Source organism: Cebidichthys violaceus, unplaced genomic scaffold, assembly GCF_023349555.1.
Source record: "Cebidichthys violaceus isolate CVI_PGR_0920_01 unplaced genomic scaffold, fCebVio1.0.p SCAF_107, whole genome shotgun sequence".
In the NCBI taxonomy this organism is placed as follows: Eukaryota; Metazoa; Chordata; class Actinopteri; order Perciformes; family Stichaeidae; genus Cebidichthys; species Cebidichthys violaceus.
Window position 1 is genome coordinate 231,837 of NW_027176271.1, and position 22,446 is coordinate 254,282.

A 22,446-nucleotide genomic window follows, 5' to 3' on the forward strand; every position below is an offset into this window, starting at 1 on the left:
TCATCATCTGCTGGTGAAACACAAACTTTATTAAAACAAAAAACAAAAACAAACAAACTCAACACAAATAGATCCCTCATCAATAAACAGGGACTGGCCACGCCCCCTCTCTTCTCTGATTGGCTGGCTGACAAAACATGAGAACTCTTGACGTTGTTGTAGGTTCTCTAAAAAAAAAAAATAACGAACCTTTTGAACAGGAAGTGATTCACTTCGAATTCACTTAGCCACCAGCTAACATTTAGCATGTGAAGCTAACACAGGAAAACTACAGTTCAATTTAGATTTTTAAAACGTCTATTCAACATTAAAATGTTTACTTTGTTTTGGTCTTCTTGGCTCTTTATTATTATTTTATTGTTTGATAAACAAGGTTTTCCTGCTGACTTGTTAGCTGCTAGCCCTGTTCATTGAACACAAATGTTAGATGGGGGGGGGAACTTAGTGGGGGGGCGGCGCTGTGATGTAACCGACCATGTGGGCGGAGTTAGGGGCGGGGCAGTAGACCCGCTGTGCGTGGCCTCCAGTCTGCAGCGCCCCCCAGTGGGCGGAGGGGGGGAGGCAGTAGGAGGAGTGATGGGTGAGGTGAGGGGGAGGGGCCGAGGGCAGGTAAGTGGCGGGGGGCGAAGTTTTGTACGGCAGGTGCAGCAGCGACGGAGAGGGGAGGGGCGTCTGATCCTGGTACAGGAGAGAGGGGGCGGTGCCTGGAGGAGCGGGGCTAGTCGATGAGGAGGAGCCTTCTCCTGAGGGGGCGGGGCCTGATGGAGGAGACAACAGATCACATTAGATCAGAGGAGCCTCCAGTGATGTCAGTCGAGTCAGAGATGAGTCCTCATCACAAGGCGTGGTCATCGATGACCTCATGTTTAATCTAAAAACTTCTTGTGTGATTGATAATCATCATAATCTTTGTTATTAATAATACGATTAATATTAACCAATAATGACCATAATAATATCAAAGCTTATTTGTATAACAATACAACCTACCACACTGCTGTCAGCAGGGAGAGGTGCATTGTGGGTAATGTAGGCAGCAGGTTTTGAGAAGGAAGAAGAGAGATATATATATATATATACACACACACACACACACACACACACACACACACACACATATATACGCACACAAATACACATATACACACACACATCTTCACTATATGACACAACAGAGTACAGACCGCCGCTGTGTCCGTCAGTCTGTCCGTCTCCTGCCCTGGTGGATTCTGGGTAATAGGAGGGGGGTTGATGGAGTCCTCCTGTTTCAGGGTACAAAGGAGGGATGGCTGGGGGGGCAGAAGTATAATGTATATAATAATTAGTGCTGGGCAACGATTACAATGTTTAATCTTGATTAATCTCACTGTTGTGCACAAAGTTCAATAATGAATTAAAAGTAGTGTATTACTCACTTGTATTTTAAAGTACTGCTATATGAACAGAAGTACAATAACATTTGGTTTGAATCACTTTAAACAGATCAGGTTCTTGTTAACAGCAGTATTCTTCACACGGTTATATTTCTACTATCTGTGCTCAGTGTGTGACTGTATTTAAACCTTCCACTGCTGTGCAACATGAATACAATGTTCCACACGTTTCAGCAACATGTGTTCTTCTGTCTTCATACAGTCAGAGCATGTGAACGCAGCTCCCACTGAACCAACTCATGAACCAACTCAAACTAACTCATTAACTCACTCAAACCAACTCATTAACTCACTCAAACCAACTCATTAACTCACTCAAACTAACGCATTAACTCACTCAAACCAACTCATTAACTCACTCAAACCAACTCATTAACTCACTCAAACTAACGCATTAACTCACTCATTAATTAAGTACAGTAAAAAGTGTCAGTTTGACATTTGACAATAAGAGCTGAGGATGCTGCTGATTGGTGGTCACACCTCCACCAATGAACTGACAGCTCTCTCTCACCCAGCAGCCAATCAGAGAGTGAGTAGGTCTTACCATGCAGGGGGGGCTCCTGGTTCAGGTAGGGGGTGTAGTGCTGGTAGGAGTAGGAGGCCTCCGGCGAGGTGGCGGGGTACGCCTGCTGCTGCTGCCAACAGCTCTGATGGTACCACTGTAGAGGAGGAGGGGGGGGGGGGGGGGGGGGTTAGTTAGTAAATAGTTAAGGGGGGGGGGGCCGCGCAGAGTTAGTTATTCTCTTACCTGGACTCCTAAGTTGAAGTAATACTGGAGAACTCTGCAGTCTATACACACACACACACACACACACACACACACACACACACACACACACACAAGCCAGGAAGTGAGACGACAAGCTGCAACAAAAAGTGACACAGTGTGTTGTTTATGTTGGTTGACCTCTGACCTCGGGGTAAATCGTTGCCATTAGGGTCATAGGAGTAAGGGGGCGGAGCTACCTTGGTGCAGACAGGCTCACCTAACTCATTAACCAACCAAGGAGAAGAGGCTGGAATCGCCATGGCAACTAAGAACAGAAAAAAAACAAAACACAATCACATTTGTTGTATTGCTGTGTGTGTGTGTGTGTGTGTGTGTGTGTGTGTGTGTGTGTGTGTGTACCTGAGCGTGTCTGTGTGCCTGCCGGCAGGTGGGCAGTTGCAGGTACACGTGATGATGGAGAAGAGGGTGAGGAGGAGGAAGAGGAGGGTGAAGAGCAAATGACTAATGGTTTCACTACCTGAAAAAACACACACACACACACACACACACACACACACACACACACACACACACACACACACACAGGGATTAGTTCAGAATCAAACCATTTCAGGAAGTTCAGTCGGCTATCGTCGTGTTTTAAGTGAAGAGAAGATCAGATGCGTCGGCCGAGTGACAATGTTGACAACGATGGTGAGAGGGGGGTGAGGAAGAGGATCACGGGACGCAGTCGAGGCGAGGGGACGTTGGCGAGGGGACGTTGGCGAGGGGACGTAGGCAAAGGGACATAGGCAAAGGGACGTTGGTGAGGGGACGTTGGCGAGGGGACGTAGGCAAGGGGACGTAGGTAGAGATGCACCGATCCGATATCAATATCTGTATCGGTCCCGATATAGGAAAAAATTCTAGATCGGGTATCGGTGACAATGTGACCGATCCATAAAGGCAAATCTATTCAGTCCAATTATATGCGTTGTGCTCTGCGTAACGTCATGCGCTAGCGAACTGGCCGCATAGATTGTTTTCAAAATGGAGCGAGCTAAAGGATCAGCCATCTGGAACCGGGCAGCCGTTCTCAGTTGTCGGGGATAAGGGATTCCGGCTGCTAGTTAACCACCTGGAACCACGCTACGACATGGTAAGCCGAAAATATTTGTCGGAGACGGCGCTACCTGAACTGCACGGTAAAGTGTGCAAACACATATTGAAGGAGATAAAAGATGTCAAATCGATAAGTTTCACGACAGACATCTGGAGCTCCGACGTTTCCCCTGTGTCACTTTTAAGTTTAACAGCACACTGGCTGGATGAAACTTTTGTGCCACACAGTGCAATATTAAATGCAACAAACTTTCGTGGGTCGCACACCAGCGAAGCGATAGCAGCTAGCCTGAAGGAAATGTTTGACAAGTGGCAAATTCAGTTGAGCAAAATCCACGTGATTCTGAGGGACAACGCCAGCAACATGAGAAAAGCGATGGACAATCTGGGGGCGCGTAGCGTCGGCTGCGTTTTTTAAATCAATTCAGCACTGTTTTTCTCTATTAGATCGGTATCGGCCGATACTAAACCTCAGATATCTGTATCGGTATCGGAAGTGAAAAACGTGGATCGGTGCATCCCTAGACGTAGGTAAAGGGATGTTGGCAAAGGGATGTTGGCGAGGGGACGTAGGCGAGGGGACGTTGGCGAGGGGACGTAGGCAAAGGGACGTTGGCGAGGGGACGTTGGCGAGGGGACGTAGGCGAGGGGACATAAGTGAGACGTAGGCGAGGGCAACATGTGTAAACATGGTGTGTACCTGCTGTGTGTAGCTGTAGTTCATCTCTGGTCTCGGTGGAGAGTCAGCAGTTCCTCTTTCCTGGTCGTCCTTTCAAAATAAGAGAAAAACATGTTTTGTCTCATTTGTAGATTTGAGATGCCACAACACAAACCCAGTATGAAAACATCCAGCAGGTCTGAGGTCAGGTGTGTTACCTGGTTGGTGGAGGGCTCAGCAGCAGAGTAAACACCTGAGGTCTGGTAGTTCTGATCTGAAAACAGGTCACATTCAGACTGCATCACATCTTTTTCTTGTGACCTTGTCCCTTAGTGAAGACTTCCAGGTAAACTTTACTCACCCTGAGTGATGTAGATGTAATCGTCAGTGTACTCGACTGACAGAAACACACACAGTAATCAGATTACATGGAACAACTTCCTGCTGACTCCTCCACAATAAAAGAGGACTTACCCTGGTCCTCCAAAGTACTGGTGTCCTCCTGGTCCTCCTCTGATGAACAGACGGGGGTGCTCCCTGGAGGAGGAGCGGGGGGGAGGGGCCCCGAGCCTCTCTGAACTCTGTAGGAGGAGCCAGTGGGAGGGGGCGGAGCTCCCATGGATGGAGGAGGGGCCACAGTGGGGCCCTGAGAAGGGGAGGAGCCACATTATATTACACAGTCACATGACGCCAAGGAGACATGACAACGAGGAGACATGAGGATGAGACGACAAGGAGACATGGAAACATGAAGACACGACGACAAGGAGACATGAAGATACGACGACAAGGTATTTTCCTCACGGCCAGTGGAGGGAAGACACCGTCGGCGTCGTCCAGCTGGTAGAAGGTGATGGTCGCGTCCAGGTCGGACGGCTCCTCCTCCTCGACCTCCGGGGGGAAACCAAACTGACCGTCTTTATTCATGGCTGCCGCCAGCTGACGGCGACTGCGACTGAACAACAACAAACGACGTTAACAACAAAAGTTTGTCTTTGTGGTAGTCCTGTTAGACTACCACAAAGTCATGGTCACCATGTGTCATGTGATGTTTACCGTGACCTGAAGGCATAGCTCTCGTAGTCATGGTAATATCTCCTGCCAGGGTGGTAATAGGTCAACTGAGGACCAATCAAGTGACGGTTCAGGAAACGGGTGGAGCTTCTGACCGGAATCCATGACACACACACACGCACGCACGCACGCACGCACGCACGCACACACACACACACACACACACACACACACACACACACACAGAGAGAGAGCGGAGTTCCTCAGACATGTTTGTGACCTACAGGTGACACTCAGGTGTTGGTCTGCTTGAGTCCCACCTGGAGGCTCCGTAGCGAGGAGGTCTGGCTGAGGGATGGTGGTGGTGGTGGTGTGGGGGGGCGTAGGGGTCGTAGGTCATGGCTCCCGGTGACAGGGGTGGGGGCGGGCGGGGGTGGCCCGCTGGCTGGAAGCGGGGGGGCAGGGCGGAGGGAGCCGGGCCTCCGTAGGACGGCGGCGGCATTAGAAGCTCCGCCCCCTTCAACCCGTTGCTGCCACGAGACTTCCTGAAGTAGCGATGACGGTGATGATGTCGCTGACCACGAGGGTCCGTGTCTGGCAGAAGAAACATGGAGACAGTGAGACAAGAAGACATGGAGACATAACGAGACATGGCGACACATAACGAGACATAACGACATAACGAGACATGGCAATACATAACGAGACACAACGAGACATAACGATATACCGAGACATATAGTCAAGGCGACAGTGAGACATGAGGACAAGGAGACATAACGAGCCATGGCGACACATGGTGACACATGGCGAGACACATTGTGAGACATGGCGACGCATAGCGAGACATGGCGACACATAACGAGACATGGCGACACATAACGAGACATGGCGATACATAACGAGACATGGCAACACATTGCGAGACATGGCGACAAGGCGACATGGCAACACGGAGACAAGGCGACGAGGTGACATGGAGACAAGACGACATGGAGTCAGTAGAGACATGAAGACAATAGAGACAGTAGAAACATGGAGTCAGTAGAGACATGAGGTATTAGACCAAACATCTGGAGAGGGGACAAAGTGGACCTCATAGTGAACGAACCCAGGTCTCCCTTTCTGGTGGGAGCAGCAACGTTCCAGGCTGGAACTGGATTGACTGGTTTCAGATCCGTTAGAGGAACCAGTTGTCTGAGACAGAGAAGGACATGTGGACATGAAAGACGTCTTTGTGGTTCTCAGCTCAAGTCAGTTTCAGTCAGGTTGTGTGTTACTTTTCTCCCAGCTCCTCGATGAAGACAGTGACAGCTGATGGGTGTGTTTCTACTTCCTGGATGAAGGCATTGTAGTACTTCCCCTTTGGCTCCAGACGCACCTGAGACAGACACAGATGGAACTATGGAGACACCTGAGGCTGTCTTACAGGAGGACAACGTCCCAGAGACGTCCACATGACAACCATCATGTTGACCTCGATCAAGCCAATTGGTCGATGCAACTCCTTGAGGGAGGTTTCAAAAGCAGGTGAAACACAAGTAGAAAGACTACAAGCACAAAAGACACATGAATCCTTTAGAGAACTACATGTACAAAAGACACGAGACACATCGAATCCTTTAAAGAATTACAAGTACAAAAGATACGAGATACATTGAATCCTTTAGAGAACTACTCTACTGCTGTACTACCAGCAGTACTGATCCTGAAGCAGTATTTGGATATAGTGGTTCCAGTATTAATGTTACCTGACACTTGTCTCCCAGGAAGTACTGCCTCCCTGCAAACACCACGTAGTCCGTCTTCTGCATCTCTGTCAGATAAACATTGATTATTGATTCATATGTTAGAAACCATCATTGTGAGTACATATGAGCTCATATTTAAAACTAAATTATATATACAATATGAATGTTTTGAGGTTTTAAAAAGGTTCCTCTCCAGGACTCGTACCTTTACAGGTGTCCTGCCACACGTCAAACTCCAGGTTTCTGTATGCTTCTCCATCCAGAGACTTCATGACCTTATAAGGAAGAGACAGTCTGGAAGGGGGCGGGGCTTCAGCAGGAGGCTGACCAATTAAAAACAACGGGTCAGGATGAATGCAGCTTTTAGGATTGTATAATAAAACACTTCTATATATTTATCTTGTACCGCGTCTCAGGTCCAGAGTTCTTATCAAGTTTAGTCCTTAAAACAGATAAAGTACTTATTGTAGGTGATCTTAATATTCACGTGGACGTTGATAATGATAGCTTTAGTACTTTATCTCATTATTAGATTTGACTGGCTTCTTGTAAGAGTGAACATGAACCCTCTCGCTGTTTTAAAGCGACACGTTATTCTGGCTTTGAAATAGAACATGTAACAATCTTTTACACTACAACTATAGTTTATTAGACAATTTGATTTTCAGTCAGGATTTAGAGGCGGCTATCTGCAGTGGAAAACAAAATAGAAAAGAACTTGAGTACTCTTCATTAACCACCACAAAACACCCTGATATGGTCACATGACATCATGACGAGTCGGCCCCTCACCTTTGTCTCGGCTGTCACGGTGCGCAGTTTATCGTCTGCAGCTCCAGCCGACTCCGCCTCCTCCCTGTGGAGCAAAACAAACACACACCTGAGTACAACATGATGTCACAGTACAGGTGAGCAGCCATCAAAACACAGAGAACAAACAGGAAGTGACGATGAAGAGTGACTCGGTAAACACAGAACAAACAGGAAGTGACAATGAAGAGTGACTCAGTAAACACAGAGAACAAAGAGGAAGTGATGATGAAGAGTATCTTATTATATTGTCAGTTATAATGATCTACAACACATTTATACAATTTTGACTCAAACTGCTTTTTTGTTAAATGTTTTTGCTGCAGGACTAAAGTTTGGGTGAATGTTGTTTCATGACATCATCTATGTGTATGTTTGTGTGCGTACCTGTGACATCGGTCCTCAGGTGTGTCATACCCAAAGTCGACGTCACTACACACTGATGGGCTGTTTCTATAGCGACGACCTCCGACCCTGAAGGCCTCCATAGCCTGACAGAGCTCCGCCTCCTCAAACCCAAACACCTGAGTGTAGAGCAGCTCATAGAAAAGAGCTACACACACACACACACACACACACACACACACAAATGTTGTACTGTCCCTTTAAAGCTGTCACTCACTCCGAGCCACCAATCAGTGACCAGTACTCACACTGACAGAGGGCAGCAGAGACGGGGTAAGTCCTCGGGTAAACGATGTCATAGTGACCGTTGATGGAGCAACACAGCGTCACCTAGGCAACAAAGTAACAATTGTAGAAAATACTGAGAGATGATTTTTATACAATAAACGACACAAACTTCTTCACCTTGTCAACAAAGTCGTCCTCTGAGATCACCGTGGCTGGTTTCCCCGGGTAACGGTAGATCAGGAAACAACGGCTGCACACAAAACACATTTGTACTACAGACTGCACATGTCTGCAGTCTGCAGTACAAAAGTCTGTAGTCACTGTCTGTAGTCAATGAAAGACTTGATCATGTGTACCTGAGTGTTTCTCACCTGTAGAACTGAGACAGAGCCTTGATCTCCACCTGACCCACTGTCTCCTGAAAACACACCCCACCTGTTACACACACACACCGCTTGTTACACATACACACCCCGCCTGTTATACACACACACACACACACACACACACACACACACACACACCGCTTGTTACACATACACACCCCGCCTGTCTGTCTCACACACACACACACACACACACACACACACACACACACACACACTCACCTTAGGGTCCTCCAGACGCTCCAGATATTTCTCAAAAGAACCTTCAACAAACTGAAAGAGTAAACAACCTGGTTAACTAGTGGGTTAGTGTAGGTTAACTAACTGGTTAGTGCCCGTCAACTAGCCGGTCAGTGTCTGTGTGTTATCATAATTATGCAGACGACACACAAATCTACATAACTATATCACCAGCCGACTATAATCCCATACAGGGGCTGCTAAATGCATTGAACAAATCAACAACTGGATGAGCCAGAATTTTCTTCAATTAAACAAAGATAAAACAGAAGTAATTGGTTTTGGTATCGAGGACGAACGATTGAAAGCTTCAATCACTGACATTAAAAACCACAAACCAAGCCAGAAGTCTAGGTGTAGTTATGGATTCAGACCTCAACCTGAACTGCCACATCAAGACAATCACAAAACCAGCGTCCTATCACCTGAAGAACATATCAAGGACTAGAGGACTTATGTCTCAACGTGTCCATCATTTATCTTCAGTAGACTGGACTACTGTAACGGTGTGTTTACAGGTCTCTGTAAAAAGTCAATCAGAATGCTGCAGCTGATTCAGAGTCCTCACTAAGACCAAGAAAGTGGATCACATCACTCCAGTTCTGAGGTCTTCACTGGCTTCCTGTCCAACAAAGAACTGACTTTAAAATCCTGCTGTTGGTTTATAAAGCACTGAATGGTTTAGGGATCTGCTGCTATCTTATGAACCATCCCGACCCCTCGGGTGGTCTGGGACCGGTCTACTTTCTGTTCCCAGAGTCAGAACTAAACATGGAGAAGCAGCGTTCAGTTCTTCTACTCCACATATCTGGAACAAAGTCCCAGAAAGCTGCAGGTCTGCTGAGACCCTCAGCTCCTTTAGATCCAGACTGAAGACTTTTCTGTTTGCTGCTGCCTTTAATAACTGAACCAGATTCAAGGATATTAATCACCCTCCTGCATTTTAATACTGTATTTTATTTCTTAAACTGCGTCTTAGTGTTTTAATGACTGTTTTTAATGTTTCTAGGAATGTTCTTAATTGTTTTTAAATCTTTTCTTTTGTCTTGTGTTTTGATGCTTTTAATGGTTTTATGTGAAGCACTTTGAATTACCTTGTTGTTGAAATGTGCTATACAACTAAACTTGCCTTGCCTGTCCACGAGCCGGTCAATATCTGTCCACTAGCCGGTCAGTGCCTGTCAACTAGCCGGTCAGTGCCTGTCCACTAGCCGGTCAGTGCCTGTCAACTAGCCGGTCAGTGTCTGTCAACTAGCCGTTCAGTGTCTGTCAATTAGCCGGTCAGTGCCTGTCCACTAGCCGGTCAATATCTGTCCACTAGCCGGTCAGTGCCTGTCCACTAGCCGGTCAATGCCTGTCCACTGACCGGTCAGTGTCTGTCAACTAGCCGGTCAGTGCCTGTCCACTAGCCGGTCAGTATCTGTCCACTAGCCGGTCAGTGCCTGTCCACTAGCCAGTCAGTGTCTGTCAACTAGCCGGTCAGTGCCTGTCAACTAGCCGGTCAGTGCCTGTCAACATCTGTCCACTAGCCGGTCAGTGCCTGTCCACTAGCCGGTCAATGCCTGTCCACTAGCCGGTCAGTGCCTGTCAACATCTGTCAACTAGCCGGTCAGTGCCTGTCCACTAGCCGGTCAGTGCCTGTCAACTAGCCGGTCAGTGCCTGTCCACTAGCCGGTCAATGCCTGTCCACTAGCCGGTCAGTGCCTGTCAACATCTGTCAACTAGCCGGTCAGTGCCTGTCCACTAGCCGGTCAGTGCCTGTCAACTAGCCGGTCAGTGCCTGTCCACTAGCCGGTCAGTATCTGTCCACTAGCCTGTCAACTAGCCGGTCAGTGCCTGTCCACTAGCCGGTCAGTGCCTGTCCACTAGCCGGTCAGTATCTGTCCACTAGCCTGTCAACTAGCCGGTCAGTGCCTGTCCACTAGCCGGTCAGTGCCTGTCCACTAGCCGGTCAGTATCTGTCCACTAGCCTGTCAACTAGCCGGTCAGTGCCTGTCCACCAGTCGGTCAGTGCCTGTTCACTAGCCGGTCAGTGTCTGTCAACTAGCCGGTTAGTGTCTGTTTACCAGCAGGTTAGTGTATGTTAATTAACTAGTAAGTGTCTGTTAACTAGCTAGTTAATGATGTAACATACCGGTTCAAAGTTGCATCTGTTGGCTCTCATGAAGTCGGCGCAGTCCTGACGGATCCTCTGATGGTAGTTCTGAGAGTAATACAACTACACACACACACACACACACACACACACACACACACAGGTAGTTGACACCAGATGTGCTGAGTAGTACAGGTGTGTAGCACACAAACACACACACACACACACACACACACACACACACATATATACACACACACACACACACACACACACACACACACACACACACACACACACACACACACACACACACACACATATACATACATACATACATACATACATACATACATACATATACACACACACACATATATATATATATACATACATACATACATACATACATATATACACACACACATATACACATATATACATATACATATATATATATACACACCGTATTTTCCGCACTATAAGGCGCACCGGATTATAAGGCGCACCTTCAATGAATGGCCTATTTTAGAACTGTTTTTATATATAGGGCGCACCGGATTATAAGGCGCATAGAATAGAAGCTACTACAGTCAAACGTTTGACTGGGGTTGCATTATGCATCCACTAGATGGAGCTGTGCTAAAGGGAATGTCAACAAAACAGTCAGATAAATCATTCAGTCAAACTCAGTCAAGCGGTAAGCACAGTACCGGTGTTTACCGCTATTACTTCGGCGACGCCCCTGACTACGGTAGCCGTAATGCTGCAAGCGGTGCGGCTTTGTAGTTTACCAGTCGTACTGAAACATTTTGACAGAGCGCCGTGTACAACCAGTATGGATCAACCAATTAACCAATTGATCCATATATAAGGCGCTCCGGATTACAAGGCGCACTGTCGTTTTTTGAGAAAATTAAAGGCTTTTAAGTGCGCCTTATAGTGCGGAAAATACGGTGTGTGTGTATATATATATATATATATATATATATATATATATACATATATACATATATACAGTTGTGGTCAAAAGTTTACATACACTTGTAAAGAACATAATGTCATGGCTCTCTTGAGTTTCCAGTTATTTCTACAACTCTGATTTTTCTCTGATAGAGTGATTGGAACAGATACTTCTTTGTCACAAAAAACATTCATGAAGTTTGGTTCTTTCATGACTTTATTATGGGTTAACAGAAAAAGTGATCAAATCTGCTGGGTCAAAAATATACATACAGCAACATGAATTAGCAATTTTGGTGACTTAGAAAGTTGTGTCAATGAAATGAGCTTCATAGCATGGCCTCTTAACTTCTTGTGAGTGATTATGAGTGACTACAGCTGGTGACTTCTCTGAGGCCATTTAAATAGGGCTCATTGGATACAAACGCCCACAAACGCTACAATGGGAAAGTCAAAGGAGCTCAGCATGGATCTGAAAAAGCGAATCATTGACTTGAACAAGTCAGGAAAGTCACTTGGAGCCATTTCAAAGCAGCTGCAGGTCCCAAGAGCAACAGTGCAAACAATTGTTTGTAAGTATAAAGTGCATGGCACTGTTTTGTCACTGCCATGATCAGGAAGAAAACGCAAGCTATCACCTGCTGCTGAGAGAAAATTGGTCAGGAGGGTGAAGAGTCAACCGAGAACCACCAAAAAGCAGATCTGCCAAGAATTAGAAGCTGCTGGAACACAGGTGTCAGTGTCCACAGTCAAGCGTGTTTTGCATCTCCATGGACTGAGAGGCTGCCGTGCAAGAAGGAAGCCCTCGCTCCAAAAGCGGCACCTTAAGGCTCGACTGAAGTTTGCTGCTGATCACGTGGACAAAGATAAGACCTTCTGGAGGAAAGTTCTGTGGTCAGACGAAACAAAAATCGAGCTGTTTGGCCACAATGCCCAGCAATATGTTTGGAGGAGAAAAGGTGAGGCCTTTAACCCCAAGAACACCATGCCTACCGTCAAGCACGGTGGTGGTAGTATTATGCTGTGGGGCTGTTTTGCTGCCAATGGAACTGGTGCTTTACAGAGAGGAAATGGGATAATGAAGAAGGAGGATTACCTTCAAATTCTTCAAGATAACCTAAAATCATCAGCCCGAAGGTTGGGTCTTGGGCGCAGTTGGGTGTTCCAACAGGACAATGACTCCAAACGCACATCAAAAGTGGTAATGGAATGGCTAAATCAGGCTAGAATTAGGGTTTTAGAATGGCCTTCCTAAAATCCCATTGAGAACATGTGGACAATGCTGAAGAAACAAGTCCATGTTAGAAAGCCATCAAATTTAACTGAACTGCACCAATTCTGTCAAGAGGAGTGGTCAAAGATTCAACGAGAAGCTTGCCAGAAGCTTGTGGATGGCTACCAAAAGCGCCTAATTGAAGTGAAAATGGCCAAGGGACATGTAACCAAATATTAGCACTGCTGTATGTATATTTTTGACCCAGCAGATTTGATCACTTTTTCTGTTAACCCATAATAAAGTCATGAAAGAACCAAACTTCATGAATGTTTTTTGTGACAAAGAAGTATCTGTTCCAATCACTCTATGAGAGAAAAATCAGAGTTGTAGAAATAACGGGGAAACTCAAGAGAGCCATGACATTATGTTCTTTACAAGTGTATGTAAACTTTTGACCACAACTGTATACACACGCACGCACGCGCGCGCGCTAGCGCCGCTCTGACCCCCCCCCCCCCTAAACGGACTCACCTGTTCGGACACGGCTCTGAACAGACTGGACGCGTCTCGCGCCACCATCTTCCGGTAGAGGCCTAGACTGCACAGGTACTCGTCCATGCTGACGAAGTACTTCTTCAGGCCTTTCTGCATCCCGGTACTCACGGTAAACTCGGTAAACACTCGCTCCGGTTTCAGACGCCGCTGCACGAGCCGCTGCCGTCTTCTTCTTCTTCTTCTTCTTCTTCTTCTTTAAATTTGATTGGCGGGTCGCAACCAACTTGAATAGGTGCATACCGCCACCTACTGTACCGGAGTGTGCAGTTTCAGAGTAAAAGTTTCATTACTGTTCTTAAAAAATAAATAAATAAAAAAAATTATTAAATTCAAACACATAAATAAATACATAATACTACTAATAATATTTACCTAATCAACACCTGCTAACAACTAAATTCTACGGTCTAATCCCGTTTCTTTAAGAAATCTCAATAGTGCCCTGCAACACTCACGCCATTCTTCGTCCACTACAAGAACTCCCTCCAAACTCCACCTCCGTCCCAATTGACGAATTTTTTTGCTTCAAGATGTTCCTTTCTGAATTGTATCTTCGACATTTTAGGATAACATGCTCCACGTCTTCAGTGACATTACAAACAGTACACTTATCTGAATCCCTTTTTGCCATTAAATACAGCGTTGAGTTAAGTCCTGTATGTCCGAATCTTAACCTCGATATTATTACCTCCTCTCTTCTATACTTCCCTTTGTATGTCTTCACATTTATGGATTTTTGAACGTTATAATAATGTCTTCCTTTGTTGTCGTTGTCCCACTTCTTCTGCCATAAATCCCGTACTGCCTCTCTTATTAATGCTTTGGCTTCCCCCTTCCCAAAAGGAATATTCAATATTTGCTCTTCTTTTAGTTTTAGTGCTCTCTTTGCAATCATATCTGCTCTCTCATTGCCCTCCACTCCTACATGAGCAGGAACCCAACAAAATTTAACAATTATTCCCAGTCTTTGAAGTCTCAACATGATCAGAGATATTTCCATCACTAAATCCTCTCTTATTGCTTGTTTTGACTTTAGGCTGTTTAAAGCTGCAGCAGAATCTGAACAGATGAGCGCTCTCTCAGGCCTGACCTCTTCTACCCATTGCAGTCCCAAGATGATTGCAGTCATTTCAGCTGTGAACACAGACAGTCTGTCATTAATTCGTTTACATAAGGTCACACTGAATTCTGGAATGAAAACCCCTGATCCTACGTGTCCATTCCCGTTGTCTTTAGATCCATCTGTATAAATCTGCAGATAGTTATAATAATTATTGTTGATGTATACTTGAGTCTGATGTCCAATGTCATAGGAGTTTCTTTCCATCCATTTGTTCCTCTGTTCTATGAGTGATAAATCTACATTGTGAACTGGTAATATCCAAGGAGGAACATTTCCCCACATTGCATTGGGACCATACTGTAACCCATTTAAACCATATTCTTTGGCTATTGCACTGACTGTCCAACCAAACCCTTTGCCTTTAATTCGGGTGTATTCCCAGCATTCACACAGCACATTAGTTGTGGGAAGTTCCTCTCCTGATCCCTTTAGCTTCACCCAATATGCCAGAGCTAGTTTTGAACGTCTTAAGCTCAATGGCAGTTCGTCAGCTTCCACTAGAAGAGCGTTGTTTGGGGTAGATTTAATTGCACCCAAGCTAAGTCTCAGAGCTCTGAACTGAATTATATCTAACTTTTCTAATGTGCTCTTAGCAGCTGCTCCATACACCATACATCCATAATCTATACTTGATCGTATAATGGCCCTATAGATATCCATTAGTGACCGTTTGTCTGCTCCCCATTCATGACCAGAAACTGCTCTCATAACATTAAGCACCTTTTTACATTTAGTTTCGATATGCTTAATATGAGTTCTCCACAAACATTTTTCATCAAACCATAAACCTAAATATTTAAACTCTGCCACCCTCTCCATACTTTGTCCATATAATTTAAGATGAGTATTGTTTATATTTCTCTTTCTGGTAATTATCATGTAGCAGGACTTAGCAACAGGCATCTTAAACCCCCAGTCATATGACCATTTTTCAACATTAAATATAGCCTTTTGGATGCTACTGATCACTTGTCTAATATGTTTTCCCCTTTTCCATATCGCTCCATCATCAGCATAGAGTAAGGAGCCAATATTTCTGTCAATATCCATAAAGATGTCATTTATCATAATATTAAATAATATAGGGCTAATAACACTACCTTGAGGGATCCCATTTTCAATATTGAATTCATCTGAAACAGCATCTCCAACTTTTACCTTGAATGATCGACTTGACAAGAAATCCAATATCCAGTTATACATCCTTCCACCAATACCTATTCTATACATTTTAATCAGTAGACCCTCTCCACATGGAGTCATATGCTTTCTCTATATCAAAATAAACTATAGCCATAATCTCCTTCATACTTATTGCTTTCTCTGCCTCGTTACTGACTTTTATTAAAGCGTCAAGTGTCGATCTACCTTTACGAAAACCATTCTGAGATTTATTTAGCAAGCCCCTTTGTTCTATAAAATAAGTTAATCTGCGCGTAACTATCTTTTCCATCCACTTGCACAAGTGAGATGTCAGTGCTATTGGTCTGTAATTGCCAGCATTTGCTAGGTCTTTACCAGGTTTACCAAAAGGTAGAATCAAAGCACTCTTCCAGCTGCTTGGCATTACACCTTCCCTCCAAATCTTATTAAATAATTTTAGAATTATTTCCAAGGCTTCTTCTGGTAATTGTCTAAACATAGCGTAGCATAGTTGGTCTTGACCTGGAGCAGTATACCCACTTCCCTCCAACGCTGTTTTCAGCTCCTGTATTGTAAACTCCATATCTAGAGGTGTTCCTTCATTGACCTTTTTCTTTTTAACTTCTGTATTTGCTGCTAAAATTTCTTCTTTTCTCTGTCTGTGCATCTCATGTAAATGGCGTCCGCTATGAACATTTGCAAACTTCTTCCCCAATAACTCAGCTTTCTCCTCGTTTGTAATTGCCCGATAGTCTCCATCTATCAAAACTGGGATTTTAACTGATTTTCTTTTCCCACTCATCTTTTTGATCATTGTCCAAACATCATGCAACTCTATTTCTCTTCCAATAGCTGAACTGCCTGAGGATGTCTACAAGCTCATATCCCCTAATACTCACAGCGCCACCTGCTGGCGAAAGGAAATCTGCGCTTTCTGACAAACAGCATCCGATTGACATGACTTTTACACGATGTGGTTTACAGTTGTTATAGAGCAACATAATACATGTTTGAGCGTGTTCTGTAGCGCCACACAGTGGACACAGGAAGCGGTGGACTATTTGCATTTTCCAGCATCAGGTGGCCGCGCAAGCCGGAGTCCCGCCGGCACCGCCGACGTGCGGGAGGAGGCGAGGGCCCGTTCATCGCTGCTCGCAGCTTTAATTAGGGCCCGAGCACCGACGTAGTCGGAGCGGAGGACCTATTGTTATTCTAATGTTTTTTATTATTATTATTATTATTATCGTACCAGTTTCATCGCAAAAAGGAGGTGCTTGGGATACTGGGAATCTTTTGAAATTTGGCACAAAATTCAATCGTGGTGAAAATTCCAGTATTATTGGGGTGTCCAGCTGCGGCATGACATTTTGGCTCGATAGCGCCCCCTACAGAGTAGCCCCAACTTTGGGTTTCACCTAGCTGTATGAAATTTGGTAGGTGTGTGGAACGTGATGGGACGTACAAAAAAGTCAAAAGGAGGTATATCCTAAACCAAACAGGAAGTCGGCCATTTTGAATTTTATGACGTTTTTGGACCGTTTCAAGGCACCGTACTTTAACAAACTCCTCCAAGAGATTAAACCCGATTGCCTTCAGATTTGGTCAGTATGCTCTTGAGACCTTGGCAGTGAAACGATACTCAAAGATCAAAAAGTTATCGAACTATGTGTCCGTGGCGTGGCGGCAAAAAAACACCATTTGCCATGAAACAGGAAGTTGTTGTAACTTGGCTGTACATTGCCTAATCTGCTCCAAATTTCTCAGATGTCATAACATCTTGACCCTGAACACATGTATATGACAATTTAGAATCATAGTAATAGCGCCACCTAGTGGCAACAGGAAGTCATAGGTTGTGTACTTTGACACCCTACTGCTCACAGATTAATCGGATCCCTCTCAAATTTTGTCACAAAAGCCTTAAGACCTTGATAATGCTTCATTGTGAAAATTGTAGGAAGTTGTCAAAGCGTGGCGACGTGGCGGCTCTGCGAATTTCGATCCTTCGCCATGAACGAATAAACTGATGTAACTCGACTCCGCATCATCAGATCTTTACCAGATTTCACATGTTTGATTAAACTCCAGGCCTGAAGACATCTGCAAGCCAATTTTGAATCATAGTCATAGCGCCACCTACTGGCAACAGTAAGTTAAAGTCTTTATACTTTGGCTTGTTTCTCTAAGTTGGAAAATCAGATCAACATCAAATTTGTTCCACACAAATGTAAGAAGTTCATAATGCCAGTTCTCTAAGCTTTTGATGTTTCGTCGAACGCCGTTGCCGTGGTAACGCAGTCTTCGCCATGAAAAACGATGGTCATTTGGAGAGGTTAAAAAAGCTCGAAACACAAGCAAACTTGACACACAGATCACAAGGCCAAAATGTAGTTCTATAATATGATTTTATTCAATCAGAGTGTTAAATCGGCTCAATAGCGCCCCCTACAAAATTTCGACGAAGCAGCCCTCGCAGTACGTTTCACATAGATGAACAAAATTTGGTAGGCACATGTATCACATGTGGACTTAAATAAAAGTCTCTTGGGGCCATGCCCTAAACCCAACCGGAAGTCAGCCATTTTGAAATTTGTATGAATTTCTAGTGTCATTTTAGACATTTCCAGGGGCTCTACTTTAACGAACTCCTCCTAGGGAATTAATCAGATCGACTTCAAATTTGGTCAGTACAATCTAAAGATCTTTGTGATGAAAAGTTACTCAAAGGTTGTTGTTTCGTGAAAGGCCGTTGCCGTGGCGACGCATTCTTCGCCACGAAAAACAAAAGTGTTTTTGAGGGGCTAAAAATGCTCAAAACGTAACCAAACTTGTCAAACACATTTAAAATCCTGAATGTAGTTATCTGATGTCATTTTAATGCTTCAGAGCGGCAAGTTGGCTCGATAGCGCCCCCTACAATTTTTTGACGATGCAGCCCTCGCAGTACGTTTCACCTAGCTGTATAAAATTTGGTAAGCAGATGTATCACATGTAGACTTAACAAAAAGTCTTAGGGGTTCATGTTCTAAACCCAACCGGAAGTCAGCCATTTTGAATTTTGTATGAATTTCTCCTGTTTTTTTCCATTTCCATGTGCTGTACTACGAACTCCTCCTAGTGAATTAATCCGATCAACTTAGAATTTGGTCAGAACAATCTAAAGACCGTAGCGATTAAAAGTTACTAAAAGCTTGAGGTTTCATCAAACAACATGGACTTGGTGTAGCAGCCATTTTACATGGTTCGCCATCATCCATCAAGCTGTTGTAACTCAACTGTACTTTGTCAAAACTGTCCCAAAGTTGACATGCTTGATTACTGTCATGATTTTAGGGCATCTGCATGCCAATATTAACTCATAGTCATAGCGCCACCTACTGGCAACCACGGACGTAAGCAGGATTCTATAATAACAGCGGCCCGAACACTGATCTTAAAAAAAGGGTTTGTGGACACACCATGAGAAAAAGACTTCTCTGATCTAAATATGTGCAAACTAAGATGCTTGGAGAACAAAAGTTAATCAACAGTGTTTTTCAAACCATGTCAGTGGGCATTAGTATAAATGATCTGTCTAGAGCTTCTACATGAGAATCAGGTTAAATATTACAATGAATGCTTCACACTACAATCTAAAGTTACAGAAGAGCTTAAAATGAAAACAGTGTTAAATTAAAGTGTTAAAGTAAAAACAAATGACACTGCTGTTCTGTTAACTTTCATGTAAGTCCAAATACAATCAGTAGGACACTGCAGGGAGTTGAACTCCATCCCAGTAACCTGACAGTCTGTTATGTTACAAATACTGAAGCACATTCACACGTTCATTTTCTTAATGATCTTAACAGGCTTACATTTATGATTGTATCGGAGGTACACTCAAAACATTTGAGGCTTAAGACCTGGCAACATGGTCTTGCTATGCTGCTGGTCGACGCAGGAAATATCATCTAACTTGTGCATGCAGTGTATGATGGTCACAGAAATTTATTGCCGCATCAACCAGAGTCCTGCCAGTACCCTCGACGTGTGTGACGTTGCGAGGGCCCGATCAATGCTGCTTGCAGCTTTAATTTAATTTGTAATTCTTATTCAGCCCCTTCCCTCAGAAGGCAGAGCATCCTGAGGGAAGGGGCTAACAAAAGAGAAATGTCCAAAGTTAAGAAGATAGCAGCTCACATCCAAACTTCTCCAACACACACACACCATTACATACAATCACAACAAGCTTTGTGTTGTTTGAGTGTACTTCAGTGTGAGAAGCTTTCAGACAGAAGCAGTCATTAGCTCACTACTACTTATGATAACAGCATATTATATTGATTATTATCAGGCAGTAAATGGAGGGGACATAATGCCTTGTGGAAAGACCCGCCCCCTACTCTGCCCTCGATTGGCTCCACCCTTCCAGGCGTTACAGGTGTCTGCTATATGCTAACTTTAGTCTAGCTAAGGTGGAAGAAGAGTGATTTTATTTTTTTGTTCCAGTAGTCCAAAGGTAGGCTACCCGGTCCGGAGATACCAGAAGGCTGAGCACCAACGCAGCAGAGAAACAGACCAGAAATGTAAGTTTTTTATAAGTTTCGTATAATATTTCATCATTAAATTCACCTCTGACAGTCTTTAACTGTGTCGTTGAGAATATTGGCAGCGTGACTGGTTGTTTATCCAGATATTTAGTAAGCTTTTATCAATTTATCTCAAATAATCAGTAAATATAATTAAATTTCCTTCAGAGGATTAGTAAAACCAAATCAAGTTCACCCAGATATTGAGTAAATCAAAATTACTTTTTCTCCGATACTTAGTAAATATAAATCAGTTTTGCTTTAGAAATTGATTTGGATATACTTATTATTATATATACTCTTTTTTTAATTTATTCAATTTTTTTTTATCAAACTTAAAATCTATTCAAATATATTAAGTGTCACTTTATTGCCATCATTTTTAAATATATGTATGTATATGTACGTGTGTGTGTATATATATATACACACAAATAAATGTATGTATATATATAAATATATCCATAATTCTATGTATGTATCTATATAAGGTATATATATATATATATATATATATAGAGGCAGTGAGTCATGATTTCAGTGATGAATACATTGTGTTTCCTGTGAGTTCTTCACAATAAAAGCTCCCATTGTGATTGTCTTGTTGAGGTGTTTTAATGTGAAGCAGCATCAGCAGGAACTGTTGAGTCAGCATTAGCAGTAACGTGACGCTGCTCTGATCCGTCTGTAGGAGAGTGAACAGGAAACAGTGAGGCTGATATCACTGATCACATGCTGCATCGTTTCCTGTCTATTAGTCATGAGTGTGAATCTATGGAGGACTCTACCACCAACACTATAAAACACTGCACACAGAGACCATTACTGAATATACATTCATTACAGGAATATTGATTTACTACAATTATAATCAATGACTTATGATTAGATTCATTTTTGGGGGATTTTTAACTTGAATGTGTTCGATTTGACAAAGTTCAGGAAACATCATCACGTTTTCTAAACCAAGAGGAAACTTTCGTGGTGTTTTTATTTAAACATGGAGGCCGGTACAGTTCATGCAGTCAATAATTAATAACACATCGATTTATATTTTTCAGTAAGAAGTTTTCTATTTGATTGTAATAATCTTGAACTGTTTTGTGAAATTTCAATGAAATAGTTTTTCAGTTTTATTGTTTCTTCCGTGTGTTTATACCTGAAATGTTGACCTTACATGGTTCAACACGTTTTGAAATATTTTGTCACAAGTTTCAAAATCATTCAAGTATTTTTTTAAATCAAATTCAAACCTGTATTTGTTCACAATCCATTTGTATTTAGTCTGTAGTAGTGTTGCATTCCAGTTGCTGAGCGTTTTAATTTAATGTTATATGTAATGTTAATACGTTTGATGAATGCATTTGGATACTTTTAAATCACTTTTGTGTGTTACTTTATGAAAATATCAAAATAAGACATTTACAAAATAAGTATGTGTTTGGCATTGTAGACACTCTGAGGGATACTTGTCAAAGTATTAGTGATAATGAATAGTAGGGAAATAGATATATATATATATATTTTTACAAATATGTGGTGGTGCCACCTGACATTTTTTAGATGAAGTTAAAAAATACTGTTAAAAATATATTTAACCACTTTGAAAAGTGAACAAATGAGACCTTATTTTGTGAGTTTAAACACATTGTTCACAAATATGCATTACATCCAATTTGAAAAGAGTTATTTGTGGTTGACCCGTGTGTGTGTGTGTGTGTGTGTGTGTGTGTGTTCTCTGATTTAAAGATACAACAGAAATATTGTAATAAAACACATCATCTCTAATTCAGAGTCCTACCTGAGATCCACAACAACAACAGCAGCATCATCAACAGGTGATCCATGACGTCCAGGTGGACCGTCTCTCTGCCCGTCTGTCTCTCTGATTGTCTCATGTGCTGTCCTCAGTTTATGTCTGCGTACAGGATGAGGTGGAGCTTTACTGAGACTCGTCTTTAGTTTTACAGATCATATTCACATCTTTCCGAACTGCGGTTGTGTGAAACTGATTATATCTGATT

General features: G+C 43.4%; 1 protein-coding gene across 5 annotated transcripts; it reads right to left on the bottom strand.

Moving 5' to 3' along the window:
• Nucleotides 1-6: 6 nt before the first annotated feature.
• On the bottom strand, nt 7-13,745 carry LOC137889026 (UDP-N-acetylglucosamine transferase subunit ALG13-like). 5 transcript variants are annotated; one of them, XM_068732609.1, is made up of 25 exons: nt 13,565-13,745; nt 10,894-10,977; nt 8,742-8,792; nt 8,505-8,551; nt 8,311-8,383; nt 8,154-8,235; nt 7,888-8,053; nt 7,483-7,546; nt 6,896-7,013; nt 6,691-6,755; nt 6,220-6,320; nt 6,051-6,136; nt 5,260-5,533; nt 4,982-5,086; nt 4,730-4,880; nt 4,400-4,571; nt 4,287-4,322; nt 4,144-4,199; nt 3,968-4,036; nt 2,566-2,683; nt 2,351-2,470; nt 2,185-2,225; nt 1,981-2,095; nt 1,185-1,289; nt 8-758 (listed from the first exon to the last, which is right to left on the bottom strand). In XM_068732609.1, exons 1-25 carry the CDS (start codon nt 13,682-13,684, stop codon nt 442-444), a joined length of 2,736 nt encoding a protein of 911 aa, XP_068588710.1. In that variant the 5' UTR covers nt 13,685-13,745; the 3' UTR covers nt 8-441. The 5 variants fall into 5 exon arrangements, with proteins under 5 accessions (XP_068588728.1, XP_068588710.1, XP_068588701.1 ...); XM_068732600.1 differs by having other exon boundaries at nt 4,982-5,089; XM_068732627.1 differs by lacking the exon at nt 8,742-8,792 and having other exon boundaries at nt 7-758; nt 4,982-5,089.
• Nucleotides 13,746-22,446: the final 8,701 nt, after the last annotated feature.